Here is an 11279-nt window from a genome sequence, read left to right as displayed (position 1 = left end):
TCTATCATCTATTTATCTATCTATCTATCTATTTCTATCTATCTATCTATCTACGCACAACACTAAACAAAATCAAACTCTATCATCTATCTATCTATCTATCTATCTATCTATCTATCTATTATGACATCCAATGGAGTTACAAAAAATATATAGCTACTAAAAGTTAGCATATGCACTTACCATTGTGTAGAGCTCTGTGGTTGCCATCTGGCCAGAAAGTTAATTTCTGCTTTGACAGATGAAAGGAGACCTCACTACAACTTCAGCTATTCTTTTAATGTGTGTCTCAGAGCGAGTGACTGGCCCCGTGCCCTTTGGTCTGTTAGAGATTCAGGCATCATAACCGTAATGGTAAGTTAACAGTTAATACTTCAGCTGAGAGAGGGACATTTAAAACAGCTCTGGATCTGAACCATAAACTCTCTAAGCAGCTTAAAGTAGTGCAAACAAATGGATAGCACATAAATGACAGCACTAAAGAAACATAAATAAATATGCTGTCGAGTGCACCATCTGTAGGATCATTAAAGAATGAAACAGCCTTGATATTCAACACAAGAACATTTTATTTTGAGAAATGCGTGCTGCTGTGGGCTATGAACAAAACATTTTTTAAAAACATAGTTTTCGCCCCGTAACACGTTTAATTAAGTTGCTTATCACAGGATGATGTTTACACATCACTTTATATGAATCGTGCGTCACATTTTATGAATCCCCATTCACATTTGAATTTAAGGTTCAGATTGTGGAAATGTTATTCAGTGTCAAGTATGAATAGCTTATAAAGAAAAAACGAGCAGTTTTAACAAGCACCAGATGAGTTGAAAACATAACATTTGAAGTCAAACAAAGCCATACCTGTTTATATGTTTATCAATGCCTCCCCAGTAAAACATTTGGCATTGAGAATAACACATTGAAACTGAATTTAAACAGCATAATACTGATTTGCACCTTAGTTTGATTAAGAAAGAGGGTAAAATATTGTGAAAATAAGAGAGAAGGTCAATATTTTTGCACAAACATATACCTTTCTCTTTTTGAGAGAGCTTTAAACATTTTTAGTCACAGAGAATAATCAACTTATCAGTTTAGGTCAGCTGTGACAAAGTATAGCACCCACCAGAACTAGAGGACTGTGTTTTTGACTTGATTGTCATCATATCAAATCCAAATACCTCCTCTCAAAAATAATTTAATGCAGAAGGCAGTTCAACTGCTGAACTTTTCTAACATTTTGTTCTTTTAGAAAAATGTTTGAAAAATTAAAAAATAATGACAATAAAATGGAAAAATGCCTGAAAATCGAGCCAACAGTCTCAGAGAGATCCCAACTGAGGGGCGTACATGGATATTCAGCGAAGCTGGGAGATCATCGTGGTGTGTTGATCGACAAGCGTCTGGTTGTGTTGGGAAACTCAGTGCAGGTAATTCAGACACATTTGAATTACCTGTCAAAAAAAAGAGGCATTTTGGTGACTATTTCCTTTAGGAAACAATAGCAGAAATGCTGCCATTTTTCTCCAACTGTTTGCTTACCTTTGCTATACTTCCTGTTTATCATCATTGCAATTCCCCTCCTGTTTGAGTGCGTCGCCCTCACTAGTCGTTTCCTCCACGTGAGCCAACATGTCAGCCATCAAAGCCTCCTCCAGTCGCTTTCGCACGCTGTACACCAGCTCCTCTTGCTTTCTGTGAGCATCAAATTCAACTGTATCATTGTACTTGCATGAATTTCCCCACAGTGATAGAGTGCATCATTCAGAGGGTTGAAGTACCTGATATCCTCATCTGTGACGATGAAGGCCTTGCAGAGAGGCTGAGTTGTGTTGAGCCACACGCCGGGGTTCTTCTCCACAGCAGCGGACAGCTGGCCCGTGATAGGAGCCGCACTGGTGTGAAGAGCACTGGCAATAGCTGACAACAGGGTCTTATCTGTGCAGCCAGGGCCCACTCCTTTAGTGACGTCAAATATTATCAAATTCACTCATTTTATTAGCATCCTTTCATTTAATCTTTTTTTTAACATATTTTAGATATCATATTATGATGCTCCAAGAAATAAATACTTTTGTTCAGCAAGGACACACTAAATTGACAAAAGTGAGAGTAAAGATTTTTATAAGGTTAGAAAAGATTCATTTTTCAAATAAATAGTCTTCTTTTGAACTTTCTATTCATTAAAGAATCCTGAAAAATCATGGTTTTCAGCTGTTTTTAATACTGACCATAAGATATAATACGATCTTCTCGAGCTGCAAATTAGCATATTAAAATGATTTCTGAAGGATCATGTGACACTGAAGACTGCAGTAATGGCTGCTGAAAATTCAGCTTTGCATCACAGGAATAAATTACTCAATTATTCAAACAGAAAATGGTTATTTTAAATGGTAATAATATTTCAAAATATTGCTAATATTGTTTTTACTGTAGTTTTGATCAAATAAATGCAGCCTTGGTGAGCATAAGAGACTTTTTTCCAAAACATCAAAAAATCTTACGACCCCAAATTTTTGAAAGGTAGTGTATTTTTTTCAATAAAATACAAATCAATTTCAATTCCTTTATTCTTAATGAATCCTTAATTCTTAATAATTTTGTATATAAAAATAAAATTAAAATGTCAAATAAAATGTAAAATTTTGTGTATGTGTGTGTGTGTGTGTGTGTTTAGTGCTGCGCTTTTATTTTGGCATTACCACATTGTCTTTTATTTTGAAATTGTCAACCGTTGAATTGAGTGTGTCCACCTGTTTCATGATAGTGAACGAATTCCTGAGTATAAATATCCCTCTGTTTGGGCCTTGTCTGCTGTTGTTTATGTAGACTACTCTGGCTTACTTTTGGTTCGTTTTTGTTTGCTTATCTCATTTTCTTCAGATTTCACAAAGTTCATTTATTCTTGATTAAAATAAACACACTTAGATTAAGTTCTTCATCTCGCCCAGACGTACCTTGTAAGCCTTTGGGGAGCTCCATTGTTTTCACCAACTCCTCTGCTATGTCAAAGGCATTGAGGCCACTCAACTTCTTCTCCCAAAAAAGCTGTAGATGAAAAGTATATTAGCATTGTGCCACTATGGGAAAATACTGTTATTGCTAAATAAAACCTAGGTTAGATGAGTGTTACCTGTCTGGGCTGGTCAATGGCCTTCTGTGGGTCTGTTTTAACCTTATTGCTGGGGTGGTTGGTGACTTTTGTGACAGGCTGTTTGAAGATGGAGGCCGTCTGTCGTACTGGGAGGGACGTATTCAGGTCGGGTTTTCCCTGTTAAAGATGTAACACACTTTACTAAACTGCTTTTTGATGGGAATTGCTGGTCTTTTACTGGATATTTTGCAGTTAGACCAGCTTGACCAGTAAAACTGTCTTGAAATAGCCTTTAAAGAAATAATTCACCCAAAAATGAAAATATGATTGTCATGTACCCACCCCAAGGCTATCCAAGATGTAGATGAGCTACATTTTTAGCATTTAGCATTACATCACTTTCTCACCAATGGACCCTCTGCATTTTCAATGGGTGCCGTCAGAATGAGAGTCTAAACAGCTGATAAAAACATCACAAGTAATCCACATGATTACTGTCCATCAATTAACATCTTGTGAACTGAAAAGCTGCGTGCTTTTGAGAAACGTATCAATCATTAAGTCATTTTAACTTTAAAGTGTCACTTCTAGCTGAAATTTGAGTCCATAATTCATAACAACTCTTCCTCCAGTGAAAAAGCCCATCCCCTGTTGTCTTCTTACATCTACATATATTTGTTTAGAACTGTTTTGGACTGTTTTATAAACAGTGCATATTTCTCTCCTGTTTCAGACGAGATTAATTTTTCAATGGACAAAGCAATGTTATAGATAGAGGACTCGTATTTTAGCTGGAAACAATGGTTTGATATTAACAACATCTTAAGGATGGATTTGTTTCTTACAAACACACAGCTTTTGCTTCACAAGATGTTAATTGATGACTGCTGTCATGTGGATTACTGGTGGAATATTATGATGTTTTTATCAGCTGTTCGGACTCTCATTCTGACGGCACCCATTCACTGCAGAGGATCCATTGGTGAGCAAGTGATGTAATGCTAAACTTCTCCAAACCTGTTCTGATGAAGAAACAAACTCATCTACATCTTGGATGGCCTGAGGGTGAGTACATTTTTGGCTAAGTTTCATTTTTGGGTGAACTATTACTGTAATTTTGTTTTAAATGCCATGCATTTCTTCTCAATTAATCACTCTGTAGTTATAAATCTAGGATGATGAATATGTTTTTCTGAATGTGAAAATGTTTGTTCAAATAACATTTATCAAATGACAATTTATTGAGCCTCTGCAGTCCTCTCACCTTAGTCTGGCTATTGTTGTCATATCGGGGTCTCTGTCTGTTCTTGTTCAGTTTGCTCATGAGCATCTTGCCTGTGCGGAAATCAAAGGAGCTGAGATCCATGGAGTTGCCAAGGTAACGGGCCAATTGAGGCTTGCTCCGGAACTTCTTCCCAGTGGGGCTGGCGAGGGTGAGCAAGATAGGACACATCTCAGAGATTTGATAAACCCGTATGGATGCACATTTGGAAAGAGAATGGGTTTTGGTGACGGCAGTTGCATACGGATATTAACACAATATACGCAAACAATGACATGCAATGCCTAACTTGGAAAGAATTTTGATAAATCCCAAGCCTGTGATGACGAAATGACAATGTTATTAGACCATGAATACTGTGAGGAGGACTAGAACGCTTTCTGCCTCTTAACACTGACAATTATGACGGCATTAAAATCACATTCAAAATGTAATTTTGACATGCTTAAAACACATGATATGAATTTTGAATGCAAATACCTGTTTATTTAATATATAATTAAATATAATTAAAACTAAAAGTAATAATATTTTTAATTTAATATTGCATATTTGCTCTAAGAGCAGTATGTGCACAGAGAAAAAAAAAAACTATTCTTGATCTAGTCTCACTTTTAAACACATGAATGAATACATTCCTGTACTCTGTCTATTAGGGTTTTCAAACACTTGTACTAGATAACGTCCTTTTAAGTGCCCTAACAAGCTCTGTAAGCTGTCCTTGTCAATCTTCTCTGCCAAATGTTTACATTTGTTTCACATAGCTTGTCTAGATCTCAGCTGACGTTCTGCACTAAGCAGTTGCACTTCTGCTTCTGAAACAAACCCAGTCCTTTAAATCACGATCCTCTGTTAAAAGTTAGTTGACACACAGGTGTGATGCAAAGATGAGTTCACGGAATACTCTGCATGTCATGATACCATGAAGATTTCGTGCTTGTTTCAAGTTCATGCACAACTCTGGACAAACTTTTTTGGTTTTAGTCGATGGCTCTTCAAGCTTGTCAAGGCGTGCAAACATGTAACAACATAGATGGTTTTTTAATTGATGAAGTAATACGATACCACAAACTATACAAACGACCTGCCTCCCCCCTCTCTCGCCTCTGTTCTTCCTCTTCTTCCTCACCTCTGCTAAAAAAAAAACAGTCATGTCTATTTATGACATGTTGTTGACTGGGAATCCTGGGGAAAATAGGTTTATTCAGACCATGAGACATAATTTGTTCAACTTAACAGTTGATAATACCAATGGAATAGAGATCCAAACAAATCATGTTTGGTTCTTCAGGTGCCATAAATGGTGTAAAAAGTAAACATTTCGCATAAAAACTCGGTCAACTGTGAATGTAAACAAATGCATCACTAGACATATTGACATTCACAAAATGAGACAATTTGTTAAATTTACCATGATAAAAACCAACTGAATAGAGATCCAAATGAACCATTTTTTAAAACTGGTTCTTTTGAATGGTTCTGCCGAAACAATTCTGTTAGGTTGGTGAATCATAAATGAAACAATGCAAATTTCACACATTTCTTCAAACCAGTTTGAAAATTAATTTGGCAAAAAAACGTTTTATTCAGAGTGACAACGCAAACAAACGTAAAGTTTCTCAAATGAACTGAACTGATGAATCAATAAAACTTATTTCAACAGTCACTATTCGTTAAAACAAATCTGACTTGCCAACAGATATGATGCCTGACTCACTTCTCAAATGGTCTTTTGAACAGCTTGTATCAAAGAAAAAAAAATCAGATGTTGCTATGGTTACCACTGCAGACAAAGGTGTTTTTCTGTATATGTATTCATTTACATACATTTAGTGCACTTTATGTCTCTCTCTCTCTCCTTCAACTGATTTTAGTGCACTTTGACTCAAAGTCTTTGACAAACCAGTGAAATAACTTTTTGTAATTCTAAACCGGTCTAGCCGAATCATTAGGAAAAAAAAGAGCCAATTCAATTTGGATTCGATTCACATACTCAATTGAGACATGCACCCCCACCCTCTTCTGAAATAACGCACACAAAATCCTCTCCACAGCTGGGCCTACTACTTTTACATGACAATCCCCCCTCTGTACTCAGTCTCTATACTTTTCTATAATGTTGCTTTGTCACTTTGCAAAACGTTCCGCCGTATCGTAGCCTCATCACTTTAGGCTCTTCTGCTCAATATAAGAGTCCTCCGCTTGGAAAATAGGCTACACTTATGCCTCATGCATCATACAGATGCCATAACCCTGTAGTGGCACTCGTGGTATAATAAATGTATGCGTATTTTCGTTGCAGACAATGCTGCAATTCCGGCATCTCTTTGTTTTGTTACCACAGTATCATATTTTGCGTAACCTCGACCAATTGTGAATGTAAACAAATGCATTACCAGTTAAACCGGACCGGCACACATCTTTTTAGCGAGAAACTGAATGAAAGACTACGGTTGGTAAAAACTACGTATCTTATGAACATCGTGCGTTAAAATGACAATCGCGGATGCTGCACCTGGTCCAGCGCGACGTTAAAACAAGGTTAAATAAACAGTTTATTTAGCAAAACCTTTAGCTTTTTTCATGTTAAGACAAAACACGCTTCCAAATACTTCATTTTATCATTTAGCTGTACAGGCCGCTGTGTTACTCTATTACATTAATTAGTTTATCATACGCTATGCGCGTTTTCTTTCTTTAAGACCATCGCCGATTGAAAGCACTGCGAAAACTAGTAGCCCCGGCAAAGCGGAGACTAGTCGACTCAAATCAACAAAAGCGATCGCTTAGCTCGTAAACCAGCATGACTATAAATGCAGATGCGGATCGCGATTTAATACGTTTGCGATATTAAATCGGTTATACTTACTCGTTTTTCTCCATCGCGCATTCTCTGTTGGTGTCGCCCTTTTTGTGAATGTTAAATCCCCCTCTCTTCCTCTATACTTTCACTCCCCTCCCCCTTCAATGAGACAAATGAAAGACATTATGCCCGATTAGGGTTGATTTAACGAGACAAAGCCCTGCGGTAGTCGGGTAACGACAAACTACATGATGACAATACAATGCATTGTTTTGTTTCATGTAGCAAAGATTTGTCGCGTTATTTAATCGAAGAACATGTATTTTCATATTATACAGGTCATTTTACAATATGTTTTAGGCTGTGTGAATTAGCTTTGTTTGTTGCGTACAAAAAAATACCATGGTAACAACAACAGTTACCGATTCAGTTACTGTAAAACATTCATTTGGGTTGTTCTTCAAAACCATGTAAGATTTTATCGTCTTATTACTTTTTTTTTGGTTTTGTTATTTTAAGTACAGTTTACTACTTGTCCGGTTCCTGTTTAAGAAGTTGTACAGTAGGTTTCCTGCGCGAGTCTTGTGGGATTTTAAAAGTCCTGCAGGAAATCCCATACGAAAATCCTGTGGGATTGTGCTGGAATACATGTGCATAGGATTCTGGGAGAATGTCTTTTTTTGTGAGGGGCATTTTGGCGGAAACCATGGTAACATTTTGTATGGGTAAGAAAGCAAGATGCCTCCTCAAAGAGGCGCTGATTTCCATCAACATGAAGTGCACAGTTTATTAAGAAGTACAAGGAATATGTAAAAACTGTCGCATTAATTATAATCCACTAGCCTAAATAAATGTCATGACACATGCATAGAGAAACATGACCATTTATTCACAAAAGTAACGCAATATAAAACTTGCAGGCTCGATGTGCAAACTCAAGCGGAGTGATGTGCCAAGCATAAAACAGAACCATTTCCAACTCCCTGTACAGACAACAACTTGTTAGCAAGACATGCTAGTCTGATTTACACACAAAAAAACAACATCATAAGATATGATTCAACACATAAAATGAAGTGACAGATCTTCGGTCTTTATGGCTGAATGTCACATCACCAGCGCCGCCTATACTGGCTAGTCAAAGCATCAGCTTTATTTGTTCCCTGTAAAAATGCACAGCAACCGCTTTCCACAGATCTGGACAACTAGTCGTCCTTCTTGAATTTGCCTCTAATGTAGGGAACATAATCCAGAATCATCCGCCAGTCTGTAAAATAGACAACAGCCAGGCCACCAACTGTACCCCATCCGACCAGCGTGGGAACCCTGAATTGCAAGAAAAGAAACAATAGTATGTCAAAAAATCTATAATTACTAATTAATAGCATGCTATTCTGGAATTATAACAGTGGAAACACACACTGAAGCTTGACTTTTAAGTTCCTGTTCTACTTAACTGTTTATTAAATCAAAGATGAACTTACCACGTTCTGGCAATGGAGACATATTTGGGTCCGATCCGCTTTATTATTTTTTGCATAATGTTCTCTCTCTCTGTTCAGAAGGTAAACAAGTTCAAATGGCTGATTCAGGACCCCGGACTGCCCGTTATTAGCCTGATAGAAAATTCTGGAACTGTGGAGACTGTATTTGCATAAAACAGATTTGTGGAGTGTGAATAGCATAGTCAACATTTTAAAATAAGGCTTTGCGATGAACATGGCATAAAATGCTGGTGATGTGTAATTGTCTTGAATAAAGTTTATTAAATGCACAGGAGATATTTATCAGAAGAAAAAGCCATTAAGCTGATAGAGAGAGAGAGAGAGAGAACGGCAACAAAATATAATAGTAGTAGTAGTATTGTTATTGTTATTATTATTAAGCCCTTTTCACCCTAGCCTTTTTAGTTTTCGCTAATTTTATTAAATTTATTTATTTATTCTTCTATTTATACGCATGCTCCTTCTGGTCTAATGCAAATATGTATTGTAGTTTGTCTTCGGGTAATCTGGGACATTTTTGCAATTTTGACTTCTGCGATTTATTTAAATATCTATCTAACACATTAGATCAACACATTAGACTTTTCTGAAATCCCTAAGATGTTTTCTAACCACACCAGAAGAAAGAATGTAGATATTATACCCAGAGGAGACATGCCAAACCTATTAAGTGTTTTTGTGCCAAAAAACAAACAAACAAAAAAACATTCTGCCTGAATTTGATAATCTGGGACAGGTCACTTTGTAATCTGGAACATTGGCCTAATAAAAGTCTATATTCACCATACTTTATGCATGCATTATGAAAAAAATGACAAGTAGGCCTACAGAAATCTCAATAAGAAAATGTATATTCCAATATCAGGAAACATCATTTCTATCTCTCCGCGGGATTAACGATCTACTGTGTTAATTCATTCAAATTAATTTAAAACTCTAATAAAATTGTTTAACATTGTATTAACATGTTAAAAAATCAGCTAAAATGTAAGCAACAGCAAGCAACAATTTGATTAACGGATTATTCATTCGGTTATTCAAGTTCTCCATTCTATTAAAATTGGGGCTACTCAGGGAACAAACACTCCTTGCAGGTGAGAGACCCATCATCATCTATCACGCCATTATCTTCTGCACATGTTTCGTGATACCAATGTGTGTGTGCGTGTGTTTGTGTACAGAACATTGTCAACTGGCCTGGGTGCAGATCCCCCTCCTGCTCAGTGGTTTGAACCGTTGTATATAGTACTAAACTAACTGGGAATTTGGGAAATTAAATTAACGGTTTACTTCATCCTGATACCTTTGCTTGCTACTGGAATACGTTTCCCAGATTCCATCTCTGTAGCATCTCTCTAGCTAGCTGGTTTAGCTAGCTGCTAGCTACTGTGAACTTATGCTAATGTTATAACCTCCAGTACTCCACATTAACACCCATTTCTCATTATAGCATATATTATCCCTTGTCATTAGACTTATAAAGTCCCTAAATACATATTTCCTCCATTTGAAGACTGTCCCAGATTACCCAAAGCATGCTGTCCCACATTCTCAATCATATTTGATAATGTGGGACAACAAAAAAATGTTTGAAAGAAAAAAAAACGAAAACACATTTTCAACACTTTAATAGATATTTTGTTGCTTGAATAGATCACAAACATAATTTGACAACAATTAGGAACATTGTCTTATTTATGACAGATTTATGTCTCTAACATTACTCTAGTCAGAATCCTATGTCACTGACTTTGCCATGCAATTCCCAGGGGAGCTTCTTGATTGACAAGTGCCCCGCCCCTTTCTGTGGACTCACCCCCATGAAGTCATGTGATTTCAGTCACATGACATCCACGCTAAAATTATAGTAAAAGTCCTGTTGACTAAATTTTGTTAGAACAGGAAATAAACACACTGAAGTTTAGGTGTCCCAGATTACCCGAATTCACCCTAGTTAAAAAAAAAAAAAAAAACACAAATAGCAAGATCTTGTTAAAATAGTCACTTCCAGTCTGGACTTTTTATCAGTCCACCTACAAACAAAAGTTCATAAGTTACCTGGCTACTAATGAGAAAGAACTAGTCTAGAAGAATTAAACAAATTTTGATGTGGCATCAAATCTTTGAAAGCTATCGGATTTGCGCTGCAATTTTTTTGTTATGATTGATTTAAAGGCCCGTTCACACCAAAGACTGTAAAGTTTATAAACAATCGGGTTATATTTGACCATAACGACACTGAGCTGGAATCACTTTAAGAACTTTTTTTTTGTCAGTCGATGAATAATAAAAAAAAAAAAACATTGGAAAGAATCCAAAAAACACAAGGCATCTTAAGCGGCAGATGACGTAGCTGCATCGCGCGCTTTTAACAGAACGATATGGGCCGTTGGTGTGTGGACGGTATAATTATCGTTCTCTTGGTCTGAATGGGCCTTATTTCCCTTTACTCCAAGCATTTCTCGGCAAAGACACGCAATGGTAAGACTTTTATTACAATGTTTTTTTTTTTATTATTATTTAACTCATTTGAAGGTATACAAGATCCAAAGCAAGACATTGAATTTTTTTTTTTATAATTTTGTTATT

At 36.5% G+C, this 11279-nt stretch overlaps 1 protein-coding gene across 2 annotated transcripts; it reads right to left on the bottom strand.

The window, feature by feature from the left end:
* Positions 1-638: 638 nt before the first annotated feature.
* Positions 639-7416, bottom strand: LOC107676983 (methyl-CpG-binding domain protein 3-like). Of its 2 annotated transcripts, XM_016471757.1 has the most exons (8): positions 7252-7416; positions 5448-5516; positions 4365-4524; positions 3140-3277; positions 2964-3054; positions 1785-1962; positions 1546-1698; positions 639-1457 (listed from the first exon to the last, which is right to left on the bottom strand). In XM_016471757.1, exons 1-7 carry the CDS (start codon positions 7263-7265, stop codon positions 1551-1553), a joined length of 798 nt encoding a protein of 265 aa, XP_016327243.1. In that variant the 5' UTR covers positions 7266-7416; the 3' UTR covers positions 639-1457; positions 1546-1550. The 2 variants fall into 2 exon arrangements, with proteins under 2 accessions (XP_016327243.1, XP_016327244.1); XM_016471758.1 differs by lacking the exon at positions 5448-5516 and having other exon boundaries at positions 7252-7413.
* Positions 7417-11279: the final 3863 nt, after the last annotated feature.

Source organism: Sinocyclocheilus anshuiensis, unplaced genomic scaffold, assembly GCF_001515605.1.
Source record: "Sinocyclocheilus anshuiensis isolate Anshui unplaced genomic scaffold, SAMN03320099.WGS_v1.1 scaffold420, whole genome shotgun sequence".
Lineage (NCBI taxonomy): Eukaryota > Metazoa > Chordata > Actinopteri > Cypriniformes > Cyprinidae > Sinocyclocheilus > Sinocyclocheilus anshuiensis.
The sequence above is the reverse complement of the archived record's forward strand: the minus strand, read 5'-3'. Positions and strand labels throughout refer to the sequence as shown.